The following is a 15,328-nucleotide window of genomic DNA, read 5'->3' on the forward strand; positions in this document are numbered from 1 at the left end:
CGTTAGCCTCTCCCCCATCTCTTTCTCCTCATTCCGCTCCTCTTCAAGGAGTCGTTTTTTAACGTCTACTATCTTCATTACGTGCTTCGTGCTCTCAACGACGATCAATTATTGTCGTCCACCGAGGGAAAACTTTTATCGAAGCTTAAGGAGAGTTTTTATCTCCGACGCGTGCCCAGGACCTCCAGAGGAATAGAAAGAAAAGGGCTTTTGTTCTTTCTCCGAGGAGGATGAAATAATTTTGACGTTTTTCAAAGATCTTTCCTTCTTCTTTTACGAGACGTTGTTGAATGATCTCAGTTGAATGAAATATGCTCGGTAAAAATAAAAATATATATGACAGATTTATGGAAGGTTTAAAACCTGGTATAGATATACACTGATAACTGCACTTTCGTAAACTGTAAAATCGAACGGAAATTACTTTAAGCTAATAGGTCAGCATCGAAGGCGTCTCGTGACGTAAAATACAGAGAGCGCATGAGATCGATTTTCGACGAGTCCATATCCTCCCCAGACTCCTCTCGAACCAACGAAAATTTGTTACTTCGAATGAGAGATATGTCAGAGCCTAGATAGAACGAGAGAGAGAGAGAGAGAGAGAGAGAGGGAGAGAGAGAGAGAGAGAAAGAAAGAGAGAGAGAGAGAGAAAAGAAGAGAGAAAGAGAGAGAGAGAGAGAAAACGAACAAATTTCAAAGAGCTTGTCTCTGACGAAGTTAGAAACTGATCAAAATTCGTCATCGCGCTATAAAGAAAGAAAAAAGAAATAGAAAAGTAGAAAGTAACATTTTCAGTCAGCACAAAAATTTCCGAAGATATTAGATAGATATTATGCAGGTTCCCATTCGATCTTATCATTTCTTCAAATGGGTCACATGCTTGTTTCTACATTGTGATCAAACTTCTCAAAGGTTTTTTACGAAATTGAGATTATTTAAACTATTTTAGAAACGTCATCGATATGTTGAATAAAAAACTTATGTTAAGAAAAAGAATCAATGCAACAGCGTAAATTCGCTTATATTTTCGCCTTCTTTTTCTATAATTTTTTTTCAAACGTTCATGACTTTCAATAATATCATATTTTGATTACATAAAAAAAAGTTCTTATAAAGAATATTGATCTATTATACATCTAGGAACAGAGAAGACTCATAATTGCTTGAGTTTGTGCAAATCTCTCTCTCTCTCTCTCTCTCTCTCTCTCTCTCTCTTTCTTTCTTTCTTTCTTTCTTTCTTTCTTTTTTTCTTTCTTTTTTCCTTTCTTTTTTTCTTTCTTTCTTTCTTTCTTTCTTTCTTTCTTTCTTTCTTTCTTTCTTTTTTTTCTTTCTTTCTCTTTATGTGTCCTTCAATGAGAGCTTCCGCAAAAAGAGGCCCGTTGCTCCAAATTCTTTGAAACGATATTAAGAGCAAAGTGGAATGGCTCTCTTTACTATAGCACCGTTACGCGTATAAAAAAAAAAAGCGGAAAAGAATTGCATTCACTTTGTCACCGATTAAAGTATCTAACGATATAAACATTGGTAGTAAAAACGTTTATAGGGCATTCTTCGGGATAGAACAAAAGAGAGGATTTTCTCTGGAGAAAAAAATTGAGAAAAATTCTTATCTATAGTTTCATATTTTCTTATTACTTTTACATGCAATCCACGACCAAAATCGAGCACTTTGTTGTATACTAATGTCCCCATGTATATATAACATACGTATGTGTATACATAAATTCATATCTTAAGAAATTTTTATACCGGTCATATTTATATATTTCCCGAAGACAAATCCTGATACCGCTATCATTTATTTTAATAAGTTTTGACATCACGCTGATATAGCGAGTTAACTTTTTACATCGAATAAATAAGATGAAACTTTATCATATGATGTAACCAAACTGGTTCTGACCATTCCTTTCTATTTATTTCATTGCGATATTTTGATTCATTGGAAGAGCTTCTTGAAATATGAAAAATGATCTCAAATCTTTGTCTTTGAAAGACAAACACGAAGAACGATTTTATCTATCTATGTCTACCTCTGTTTGAAGAATTGCCAATCCTTTTTCATTGAAGAACTTACATGGAAATTCTCATCTTTCTTTTTCTCCCTTTCCTTCGATTTTAAGACAATTATAAAAAAAAAGGACGAAGTCTAATGAAATATGAATAATTAAAACTTCATGTTCCTTTTCATGATCCTTTTTCTCTAATTCCATCAATTTTAATACATAGAAAAAAAGAAAAAAATTGAAAAGAAAATAGTAAAAACGTTTTTCTAAAAATTTTCTCGAAGATTCATAAAGATATTTCATTACGTAACGATCAAATTTCACTTCATTATGAATTGTCATCGTGTTCGCGTGAGAAAGTGATAATAATATCCACCGTGTACCATGTTTATCATGTCATAATGAAACCAAATCGATGATAGGTTTCAAATAGGAACCATTACATCTAGTTTGACTTGACAATGCCAATAGAAGCTGCGATCTACGGGAAACGATGAAACATGTGAAATAAGCACAGTCTCTATACATGTATGTACTATATGTATAAATCGACCATACATCATGTACATATGCATGTGTATCATCTATTCTATCGACATATACTTATGCATGTACATGCATACGTACTTAACAACAGAACGTATTTATATATACATACTGTATGTGCATGTGTATAAATATATATATACACACACATATATATAATATATATACATATATATGTATATAGATATGTATATTGTATATCACTCGAGAATATGCGAGTTCGCGGATACGAGCAACGATATCCACGTGCGCCAAGTTGGATTACGCAGCTGCTTATCCATGTCGTCCAGATTCGAGTGATATATCATTGCTGATATATACGAACACAAACAGTCATAAATTATAATATCCTAATTTTCGTCCGACCATTTCGTCAAACTCCGAATCAATCTTATCAACGATACTCGATTATTTTCCATCTAATTGTAAAATCTCTTTTGCTTTTCGAATATGCAAAAATCGTAAAAATCTAATTGGAGAATATTTAATATCAAATTTGAAATATCGCCATTTAAAAATGTTACCCAGATTTTCTAACAAGCCATTATGAAAAACGAAAAACTTTTATTTTCATTTTTGTTCCTCCCTTCCTTCCTTCCTTCTTATCTTTCTATTTTTTCCTTCGCATAGACCAACAATTATCGAAAGATTTAATAAAATTGTGCTAGATTAATAATTTGAATGTTTCACATTTTCCGTTAGAATATTAATGCAAATGGAGGTAATTACAATTCAACGCAATACATATAATGTTCATTTCCGTGTGTAACATATATATATATATATATATATATATATATATATTACACACATACATAGATATAATAATGAGATGTCGGAATTATTTATATTTCCATATCTTCCAAGTATGATACCCGACCATTGAATCTTTTCAGGAATTTGTTACGAATTAAAAAGTATTGCGTCTACTGCGTCGATCATAAGGATCTTCCTAAATGCTTTCAATAATTTCATTAATCTCTTGCGCTGAAATCTGTTTTAAAGTGTTATCTGCTTTTAAAATGGAAATGACGTACTATGCATGTAGTATTTATTGTTTAAAATGAACATGTTGTGCAATCAACCACGTTATATGCAGAGAACTGCATTTATTACAAAATTTTATTAATTTTATGGAGTATTATACAATAAAGTAAAATAGTAAAATAAACTTATTAATTTTTACTAAGTATTATTTTTATTCATATTTTAAAATTAAAAGCGACAGTAAAGGTAGTACTCTATACGTCAACTTTAAAAAAAAAAAAAGAAAAGAAAACGGCCGATGTAAGCGAAGATATTTTCGTAGAAATATTCCATCTACAAAAGGTAAATAAAAGCCCTAACGGAGGTACACGATATGTGCGAAACACAACTAACGCAGTATAACTACTTGAAAATATAAGAAACGTCTCGTTACACATTTCATATTGTTTTGAAATTTATCACAATATAGAAAATTATTAATAAATGACTTTAATACATCGTTAATCTTATCTACATTTATCCAAATAATGTAAAAATATCCATTTTTTATACGATTTGTTTAAAACTAATAGAAACGATTCAAATAAAAGCTCGCTTCAAGTTGCTTAAAACGAGTTAGTCACGGGTTTCTACCAATTCATTTTTAGCGCAAAAAGTAAAATAATATTCTAATGAAACTTTATATGAAAATATTTAAAAAAAGAAGTTATGTATTTACATGACGCAACTACCTCATTGCTTTTATGAATGAATAATTTCAGTGCGAGAAGTGACACTATATCAGGATTAGAATCTTCAAAGAAGAGAACAAGAAAAGAAAGAGAGAAAGATCGAGAGAGAAAGATACAGAGAGATAGGGAAAGAAAGAGAGAGAGATAGAGAGAAAGAAAGAGAGAGAAGGGAAGAAAGAGAGAGAGAGAAAGAGAAAGAGAGAGAAGGGAGGGAGAGAGAGAGAGAAAGAGAAAGGAAGAGAGCAAATCATGATAGCTCTAGCTTCATATTCATCGTGTCATAAAGAGGAAGGGAAAAAGAGTGACCTAGGAATGAGAAAAGTGTGGACAGACGAAGCAAGTGTGGGAAAGGCAGAAACGTGGCATCCTTTTACAAACTTCCATTACCTGATTGCCTTCATGAGAAGAAAAATATTAGCAATAAAACAGGCACATTGTACATGAACATACGGGAGATTCGGAAAGAGTGCATCGAGGGTGAATCACTTTTACATATGATTTTTCAATGAATCACATGGACTCCGAACAAAGAGCTTCATTACCTGTAAAGTCAATACGCAAAAGGTTTCGAATTCGTATTGTCCATTGTTGTGAACCACGATAAAATGGACGTTTAAGAAAGAAGAAAAGGATAAATCGTTGGAGGCATTCTCCTTAGCGCCATGCTTTGACACCTCACTCTTTTTATGATAGGACAATAAGGGCGCCGTAAGAGTATAATATACCGATATATAAAAACGCTTGAGATCGATAATATGAAATAGAGTGAGAAAAAGAAAGATAAGATAAGATAGAGTGAGAGAAAGAGAAAGAGAATAAAGAGAAAAGAAAAAAGAGAGAAAAAGATAGGTTGTTGGAATCGATTATAGCGCGTAAAAGCCATTAACTCCGTTAAAGAGAACGAACCGGCTATATGGATGTTCGATATAATGGTAAACGAGTTTTATAATTTCATAAGCATTCTATTTTAATAAAAAAGAATAAAAAAGAGAAAAAAGAAGGAAGAGAAAAAGAAAATAAACATCGCGGCCACCCTCTCGTATTCTCTTTATATTTCGAATAAAAAAGAATTGGGGGAAAGAAAAATGATTTATCATGGAATACGATCAAAGAGATTACTTACGATAATCGTTGTTCATAAAAGTAGTAAATTAGGTCGCATTATATGCGATAGAGAAAAAAAGGATGGAGAGAGAGAATCGTTAAATAAAGAACGAGATGTCGATGCTGTACTCTATTTCATGATAACGGAAACTCCTTCGTAGGTTTTGTTTTAAAAATAAATAAGTACATACTTATTCTTATCGTATAAACGTCTTTTCGTTAATTCTTAAAATAGCTACGAATATTTTCTCGTCTCGTGAAACGCACCAAGCATTTAATTATATTCCTGTTTGGGCAGATCTTTTTTATTATTCCGAAGTTTTCGTTTTATTTGGAAAATGACGTTTCATACTTTAAAATGAAAGAGAGAGAAGGAGGGAGAAAGAGAGAGAGAGAGAGAGAGAGAGAGAGAGAGAGGAATTAGACAAGCAAAGTTTCGTGGTAGTAAGAAAAATAGCATTACGATAGCAAATTTTTATGAAACTTTCCACTGTGCTCGTCGCATTTTGAGCATTCGTTTTTTGTTACAAATTCCCTTTCTCCTTCTCTCTCTCTCTCTCTCTCTCTCTCTCTCTCTCTCTATGTCTTTCTCTCTCTCTTTTTTTTCTTCATCCTTTCTTCTTTTATAACCGATATCTACTCTTCAACGCTATTCTTACGGAAAGTTTTCACGTTCTAACGATAATCCTTACTAGGCTATTTTTATTTCTTCTTTCTTTAACTTTCTCTCGTCTATCACAATATTTTCTTCTTTTTTTCATCTCCTCATATAATCTTCCACACAAATACGTAGATATCTATTCGCTAAATAAAAACAGATTCCATTACGTACGATAGGGATACTCGCGCATTTTTCTATAACGCTTTAATTTTATTATGCAATTCCTTTCTGTATATGAAAAAAAAAACACGTACGTACACGCACACACATGCACATATACATACACATGCACGTTGCGACGCTACCAAATTTACATATTCGGACTAGTTCGCTTTTTTCTTCTTTCTTTTTCATAAAAATTTCACGCTTTATCGATTTCACTTCTAATAATAAAAACAAGTAAAAATAAAAAAAAAATAAAAAAAAAATAAGAAAAAGCAAAGGGAAAAATAGGACACAAACGTTCCATATGAAGATTTACCTTTTCAATTTCTTTCTCATGTAATTCCAACGTTTTCACCCATATCCATCCATCACAGAATTTAATTTTCGCATTGATGAGGAAGCCAGTGAAACAAAGGAATGGATGTTTCAGCTTGTAAATTTGATAAAGAACGAACGACTGGGTCGAAAGTCCGAGGTTTCCACAAAAATAAAAGGACCATCGATAAAGATCGAGAGAACGGTCTCATATCGAAGGTATCACGTTGGTTTCGCGTTAATTGGATGTCAAGGGAAACTTAATTAGAGGACTCCCTAATGTTTACACGCTCGCGCCGAACCTTTGCTCGTTATTAGTCGACAACATAGAAAAAGCTCGTTGCTCGTGAACTCAACATAATTTCAAGCCTTTATACCTAATTTATACCATCCTCGCAAGCCCTTCTGCTTATTTTAAATACATCACAACGTATAGAACACGTCAACAACCCCGAAATATCCAATAATGATCAAAATTATTTGCTGTTCAAAAATTTATTTCTAAAGAAATTAAAAATGCTTATGTCGGGCTATATTAAAAAATGTTTTGGCCTTTTTTTCACTATTCCCTAATTAAAAATTCATCTTCGTCGAGAAACAAATATGCCTTCACTCGTGTTATTAATATAATTTAAAAATTATTTAACAACTCGACGACGATCTCTTCTTCCCTTTCTCTCCTTCATTATTAATAATTTAAACTCATTTCTCGTCTCTTTTCTCATATCTTCCAATATTGCTAATAATTTTGAACATTTACTAATCGTTTTCCTATCAAAAATTGGGCTCTCTTAAAAAAAAAAGCAAAAAAAATATTATCGGATTAAAAATGTCTATTGATTATTATATTGAAAGCATTCGTTGGAAATTCTAGAGGAGAGAAAAAAAAGAAATAGAGAAAGATAGAAGGGATCATCCGATGAAACTTGTATAATTATTTTACAAACCAAAATATAAAAGAGAAAATTAAAATATAATTTTAATGAAATCGATCGTAAAAAAAGAAAGAGAGAATGGGAATCAATTTTACTCACCAACGCAGAGGATGAGCGCCGCAACGAGAATCGGCGGGAAGATCCTCGAGGACGAAGACATATTTGCTTCTGTGATTTAGCTTCGTGGACGCAAATTTCAGGACAAGAAAGATAGAGATAAAGACAATAAAAAAAGATCCTTGCGAGCACGCAAATATTTTCTTTTTTTTTCCTTCACGAAAGAAGTAAACGTTTGCTTTCTTTCCTCCTTCTTTTTCTTTTTCTTCCTTCCTTCTTCGTTCTTGGCCCCACTCAGAATTGTCTTTATCGGTAATTTCTACCAGCAAGGATGAAATTCACTAATCGTAAAACGCGATGGCACGCGCGTTTAAAAGAGAAAAGAGGGAGGCTAGGAAGGCACTGCTGGATCGCGCACGCGACAGCGAAGAATAAATACTGAGCGCTCCTTCCGATAGTCCTTTTTAAGATTATTTATATGATCGTCGTCTCTCGAAAAAATTAACGTAAAGGATCGCAAAGAGAAGAACAGTTCTTATTTATTTTTCTTTTGTTTCTTCTTCTCCACTTCTTCCTCTTCTTCTTCTTCTTCTTCTTATTTTCCTTCCTTTTTTTCTTCTTTCTTCCTCCTCTCCAAATATGTACCAGTTGAGATAGTCCTTTTTTGTCTCTCTATCAAGTTATACTATTTCGATCGAGATCAAGATCTTCTATAAAAGAACGAAAGAGCGAGGGAGAAAGAGATAAATGTAGACAAAGTGAAAAAGATAGGAGAAAGAGAGAGAGAGAGAGAGAGAGAGAGAGAGAATATATTTGAAAAGAAACGGTTATATCGAAATCTCTCCTCACGAAGTTTCTCTCCAAGAACGCGCACCTTATTGATGATAACAATGACGAAGAGAAGAAGAGAAAAAGATAGAAAATGATAAAGCGTGTAAAAGAGAAAAAAAGACAAAGAGAGAGAGAGAGAGAGAGAGAGAGAGAGAGAGAGAGAAATAAGTAAAACGAATCAGGAAGAGATTCTCTCTCTTTTTTCTTTTCTTCTTTTTTTATATTATTTTTTTCCTCTTTCTCCTTCTTCTTTTTATCGTCGGCTCTCTTTTTTAATATATATATATGTATAGATATATATATACATATTAATATACATATATATATGTATGCGTATATATATGCATATATATATATATATATATATATATATATATATATTATATATGTTGTATATTATATATTTTATATATGCATATATATATATATATATATATATATATAAAATAGAAAGCCGTGCACACTGAGCGTCCTCTCGAGCGTATACGTCGTCCGATGCGGCGCCGCCGTCGAACTGACTTTGCACGTTATGCTGCTGCGGTAGTGGCGACGTGACGCGCCGCTCCTCCTCTCAGCTTCTATCCGCGGCGTCGCGCGCGCGATCCTTCCTTCCTTCTTCCCTTCCGTACATGCGCGACGGTACGATAGAATGGTCACCTTTTCAACTTGCTTGGACATCGTTCCATTTCTCTTTCCATATTCTCATTTTCGATTAATTTAATTTATTTTTAATTAATTTAATCGAATATAACATTCGAACTTACAATTAGATTTTATTTTAAAATTTAATTGTACCATCATTCCGACCTTCTTCCCTTTCGAATATATGCAACTGTACGATGAAATAGTTACATTTTCAATTTGCAATGTTTCGCTTTTCTTTCCATACTCTTATTTTCGATTAATTTAATTTATATTCAATTATTTTATTTTTAATTATTTCGATTGACCATTTTATTTTCAATTAATTTTAATCAAATATAATATTCGAATTTAAAATTACTTTTTATTTTTAAATTTATGATATTAATTTTATTTTAAATATACGATAGAATGGTCATATTTTTAACTTGCTTAAATATCGTTCCGTTTCTCTTTTCATATTCTTATCTCCAATTAATTTAATTTATTTTAAATTATTTCGATCGATCACTTGATTTTCAATTTATTTAATCGAATATAACATTCGAAACCGTATACAAAAATTTAGTTGTAAAGAATATATGAAGTATTTTGATTAATACTTTTATGTAACATATATATTTAATGGATTGACTTATAAAAATAAATACTGCCATAAGTAAAAAATTTATTAAAATGAAACATATAAGTGACATTTTATTGTAATAATATTTTTATTTATAACAGACTTTATATTCACTAAAAATAGTAAAATTAGAAATTCTGATTATAAGATATCGTATTCATTGGATTGATTCACAAACAAGAATCATTTTTATTGAGGTATTTATTTAGATATCAATACTATAAAAAGTAGATAAATATGACATTTGCTCTGGAATAATTTGTTGTAAGAGAAATAAAACATAGGAATCGAAACAGGTTAAAAATCATAGAAGTTATTGTCAGCATTTATTTTTACGGACTTTACTTAAAATGTTATTAAGATTTCTTTTATAATATTTAAAAGACTAAAAATATATATTTCCTAAATAAAAGTAAAGTTTAATATAAGAATTTAGACAATCAATTCTCCTATATATTTTATCTACAAGAAATAATGAAAAATACAATATTAGATGAATATACCGATTTGTGCAGTTAACGCATGTTTAATTTATTTAAAATTTTATCTAATTACAACAGACAAAACACCGATTATTCGAATAATGCAGAAACAAAAAATTTTTGATAAATGAATTTTCCAATAATTAATTGATAGAAAATAAAGATAGATGATATGCGATATAGAAATAGGAATATTCGTTAGTTTTGTAGGATATATTGTGAAAAAAAGGAATAAAATAATAAAAGTTAATGGTTATTGATCGTATAGATTCAATGATGAAACTTTCATTAAATTTTCGATTTTTCGATCAGTCGATTTTCTATAAACTTTGTTTTACAAAAACGAAAATATAAAAAAAAAATAAATAGACTTCCTTGTGTTAATAAAAATAAAACTTTGTGAAAAAGATACGAGAAAGAAAAAGCACCTATCTATCTATCGTGTGATTTGAATCGAATCTAACTTTTTACTAGTATAAAAAACATATGTATTAATCAAAGAACACTCTTTTCCTTTGAATGTCGCGTAATTACGCGCCAATCCCAGGCAACTCCAAAGAATTAAATCGACGAAGGAATTCCGAGACGAAAGAATGTCGAAGAATAAAGTGTTCAACGGAGAAAAGAGACAAGATATTGGAAATTTCTTCGTTAACCTCGTTTCCATTTTTTCTACCATTTTGGTTTTTTTTCCTTTTTTCTTTTTTTCTTTTTCCCCTTTTCCTTTTTAATTCCCACTTATTATTAGTTAAGAGTTCTCTCATATCGAGAATTTCTTCAAAGCGCGTCCACGTGTAAATTAACGAATCGAATAGTATAGCATACTTGTGCAGTAACACATCAATCACAGGATGTCCTGCAGGTGAAAGCATCCCCTGACCACACTCCGTCCTTTCCTCGCGTCTCTCTCGTCATCGTGAATGTGTCTATCGGCCCCTTTGCGTGCGAGCAGTATTTTGTTTGCACAAAGAAATAAAAAGGTGAGGTAGAAAGGAAAAGAGAGGAGAAGAAAGAGAGAAAAAGAGAGAAGAAAAATAACGTGTCCGAAAAAGAGAAGAGCTCGTCGTCGCGCAATGAAATAGCTTTTCGAATCGATTATTTCTAGTCGATTGATTCAAATCCGCTTTGCTCGATTCGATTGATACGTCTGACACGATGAGATCGAACTTTCATTTAAAAAGCAGAAAAAATGTTTCAAAGGTATTCGATGAGAGGTCCGACAGATCGATACTTTAAACGTCACTTACAAAGTTCTCTAATATTGATCTTTCGACAATGTCATTTATTTTAATTTAACTTTCAAACGATCATATCTAACTTTCCTTTTTTTTTGAACTTCAAACTTTTTCTTTTAAAGAAATTGTAACTATATAGTAGATTCATTCTTATGTTTAAAAGATTGTATGTGGTAAAAAAGTTTACAATATTGGCAAAGAAGCTTAGTCGTACAAGGCCAGCGAACCGATTGTCGTCATCTCGATACGCAGATGCTGAATTTCGTGATTTCTCTGAGCGGAAGTGGCTATATCCATAAGAAAACTTTCTCGCTCTCTCTCTCTCTCTCTCTCTCTCTCTCTCTCTTTCTTTCTCTCTGTCTCTATCTATCTATCTATCTATCACTATCTCTCTTTCTCTCAGTGATCAGTACTACTAGCAAATGCCAAGATTTCGAACTTTGTTGAATGCCAAATCTAGCGAGTTTGGTCCGAAAGATATCCGAACCGTCAAACCGCGTTTGTTCGATCGAGTGTAAATCTTTAAAGAGATCCGATTGATTGGTTCAAACTGACGATATGTTGAACAAAGCAATACTTTGACTTTATTTCTGTTTGGATATCTATACTACGAAAATAGAATTAAATTTAAATTATTACTTAAATAAATCGTCATTTGATATTATTCGAAGTTTTGCGTATTGAAAATTTTTCGATGGATAATAAAAAATGTTATTCAAAATTATATAATATTTATAGATTATATCACGATTCTTTTTATAACAACCAAAATTGTTGACCGAACGTAAAAACATTTTACTTTTCCTCCTTTAATTACGTTACATCATATCTCCTTTTATGTAGGACTCACATAGCTGCGTAGAAACGTAATTGCTTTAGATGCACTCGTCTGCACTACCGGTCGTATTAAAAATGTGCTAGTATGTTATTAATGTACTCGTGTGCGCTCAAAAGGGAAAGGTGCGACTAACTTAAACATGAGTGAATATTTCTAACTTGAAAAGCGCATTTTTGATGGAATACCTGAAAAAAAATAAAAAAGAAAATGATATATGTAGAATGACATTGGAATTCGAATTTTTTTTTTTTTTATTCAATTAGAAAAACGAGATATGCTTAATTAATTTTCGGAATAGAAACTTTTCGTTCGTTGCAACAAGAATTTATATAATAATTTCGTTTTTTAGTCAATTTCTTGGATAATATTCGACTGTGATAAACAAAACTGTTTATATATATATATATATATATATATATATATATTTATATATATATATAGCCGTTATATATATATATTTATATTTCATAACTTACCCTTTACATTATGCCCTTTTATAATTTTGCATCGTAATACTAATTGTAAAAAAAGGTTCATTAAATATATTACACGTTGTTAACGTTATTCAAATATTGTCCTACTTAAATCTTATTCATTGATGGATTATTTAAAATAAAAAATAATGATCATATCCTTAAGAAAAATAATTTGTTTCTTTTTTTATAAAAATTCGATCAAAAAGTGTAATCAATTATTCTAATCATATTATAACTCTATAAGAGTAATACTTGTATCAAAATGATTGTAATTATTGTAATTATTTTTGATATATAGCTGTTGTTTCATGATTCTTTTTGGAATGTTAAAAATGCAAAAAGTGTGCTTTCGAAAGGACTAAATTAAAAACACAAATGCAATCGCGAGATCATACTACCGCACTCTTACGACGTCTCAAGGAACTTACCTACTGCAAAATTTCATAATTATTTCGACATGATGCTTTACTCAAAAACACGAAATTAAGTAGTCTAATTCTGTTATTGATTGTAGAAAAAGTTGATTCTGATGATGATTATTTTCGATCATTTATCATTGTATTACTTCTTGCTACGACCAATGAACTTAAATCATCACTTAATATTCGTCGAATCTGTGATGTTGGGACAAAAGAAATCAATTCGCGATAGAACAAAGACTTGTGTTGATTGGTCGAAATTAAAACTATGTAAATTTCAAGACTTCACTCAATTACATATTTTATTGTAATAAATGTGATAATCAAAAATTTTAGATTTAAAGATTCCAACAAAGTTATTTTCTCTTTTAATATATCTGCTTATTTATGACAATAGAGTTAATCTTTTTAAAATGGATTTTGAAATCTGACCAATCAAATAACGTCGCTGCTACGCAATAGCAAAATGCTCCTCGATCTGAATAAAGGCACCGACTCACCCTTACGATTTTTTTACTATCTGTTTATCCTGTCAAATAATAGTTATCAGTATATGGCTTTGTATTTGTAGTTGTATTGTATCTTTTATTAGAGGAAGCCACGATGGAGAACGCAATCAAAATCATTGTAAAATGGAGCGGAAAAGAGTACGAGATCCTTGATATCTTGGAATCTGACACGGTCCTTACAGTGAAAAATCGCATACACAAAGAAACAGGCGTCCGTCCAGAGCGTCAAAAATTATTGAACCTCAAATTCAAAGGTTATGTTTTGAACTGTTTTTATAGACCTATGAGTTTATTTAAATGACATCAAATGTCTAGTCTTTCATAATGTTCTATTATATATTTTTTAGTTGTATCCTTTAAAGTTATTAATTTATGTCCTTTGAATGTATTAAGTAATTTATCAAGTGTTACTTGCTTGTAATATTAGAAATAAATTAATTTAATTAATTTTTAATTGTTAAAAATTAACCTCTTAATATATTTTAATGTTTCACAAAGGTCTATAGAAACTTTGTATTTACCAGGCAAAGCAGCACAAGATGATGACATTATAGGAAAGCTAGGATTAAAACCAGGTTTTAAATTAATGTTAATGGGTTCTCGAGAGGAGGACATCGCGGAAGTGAGTCGAGCTCCAGAAAATATGCCGGACGTAGTAAATGATCTAGACATAGAGGAAGAAGAAGTAGAAATAGAAAAAGCTGAAGTATATTTATCTAAAATACAAAAGAGAATTGATCATTATACCATTACAGAATTGAATCCTCTTAGGGAAGGCAAGAAACTTCTTGTACTTGACATAGACTACACTCTTTTTGATCATAGATCAACAGCAGAAAGTGGAGCGGAGTTAATGCGACCATATCTACATGAATTCTTAACGCGTGCTTACAAGAATTACGATATAGTCATTTGGTCAGCAACCAGCATGAAATGGATTAATGAGAAGATGAAATTGTTAGGTGTCTCGAATCATCCAAATTACAAAATAGCATTTCATCTAGATTCTCTTGCTATGATATCCGTTCACACGCCAAAATATGGAGTAGTGGGAGTAAAACCTCTAGGCATTATTTGGGGAAAGTATAAACAATTCTCGGCAAAGAATACAATAATGTTTGACGACATAAGAAGAAATTTTATTATGAATCCACAATCAGGATTACGAATAAGACCTTTCAGACATGCGCATACAACTAGGAACAAAGATAGAGAATTATTAAAACTATCTAAATATCTAGAATTAATAGCCAAGGTAGACGATTTTCAGACTTTAAATCATAGAAAATGGGAAGAATACAAAGCAAAAAAGACGCATGATAGAAGAGGAGAGAAGAGCGACGATGAATAAATATTTATCTTCATTTATTTTCATTAATTTGTATCAGATTTTACATTTCATTGACATCTGATGAAGAAGAAATCACTTGTATCGACGACTGTAAGAGAAGAAAGGAGAAGACAGTATGCTAAATGTATGTCTTGTTAAAAGTCTGTTTAGTAAAATGTAAGTGAAAGACCAAGCCTAATTAAACAACAAAATCATGCTGAACTAGAAATGATTTCTGCATATTATGGAAAAGTTTCTGTTCGCATAAACGCATGCTTGGATTATTAAAACTATATATATTTTCACATGTTCCGATGTATGATGTACTTATTGTATATGCAGTAGGTACTAAATAAATACGTCAAATCTTAAGCAAATAAAGTCTTATTCAAAAAATTAAATATATTATTCTTTAATTATTCCTATTAAGAAAT

The 15,328-nt window shown here is 31.1% G+C and overlaps 2 protein-coding genes across 4 annotated transcripts in view; one reads left to right on the forward strand and one right to left on the reverse strand.

Moving 5' to 3' along the window:
* LOC124951562 (lymphocyte antigen 6D) overlaps window positions 1–8,913 on the reverse strand; it is a 68,253-nt gene extending 59,340 nt beyond the window's left edge. Inside the window, exons 1-2 of one of the 3 annotated variants that reach the window (XM_047500135.1) lie at window positions 8,803–8,913; window positions 7,550–8,217 (exon numbers count right to left, since the gene is read on the reverse strand). In XM_047500135.1, the coding sequence (XP_047356091.1) occupies window positions 7,550–7,610 (61 nt within the window). In that variant the 5' untranslated portion in view covers window positions 7,611–8,217; window positions 8,803–8,913. Of the gene's footprint in view, window positions 1–7,549; window positions 8,508–8,802 lie in introns of those variants that run through there. The other 2 variants (XM_047500136.1, XM_047500134.1) reach the window with 2 other exon arrangements.
* A 4,604-nt stretch (window positions 8,914–13,517) lies between these two features.
* LOC124951529 (ubiquitin-like domain-containing CTD phosphatase 1) lies at window positions 13,518–15,266 on the forward strand. Its single transcript, XM_047500056.1, has 2 exons — window positions 13,518–13,818; window positions 14,089–15,266. The coding sequence occupies exons 1-2, from the start codon at window positions 13,659–13,661 to the stop codon at window positions 14,913–14,915; spliced, it is 987 nt and encodes a 328-aa protein (XP_047356012.1). The 5' UTR covers window positions 13,518–13,658; the 3' UTR covers window positions 14,916–15,266.
* Window positions 15,267–15,328: the final 62 nt, after the last annotated feature.

The sequence above is a fragment of the Vespa velutina genome, chromosome 9, assembly GCF_912470025.1.
Source record: "Vespa velutina chromosome 9, iVesVel2.1, whole genome shotgun sequence".
Taxonomy (NCBI): domain Eukaryota; kingdom Metazoa; phylum Arthropoda; class Insecta; order Hymenoptera; family Vespidae; genus Vespa; species Vespa velutina.

Excerpts from the sequence above, each read along its gene's own strand:
- LOC124951529 (XM_047500056.1), top strand. The coding sequence starts at position 13,659 with ATGGAGAACGCAATCAAAATCATTGTAAAATGGAGCGGAAAAGAGTAC. Across the intron at positions 13,819-14,088 it reads ATTGAACCTCAAATTCAAAG|GCAAAGCAGCACAAGATGAT; the intron begins GTTATGTTTTGA and ends TGTATTTACCAG.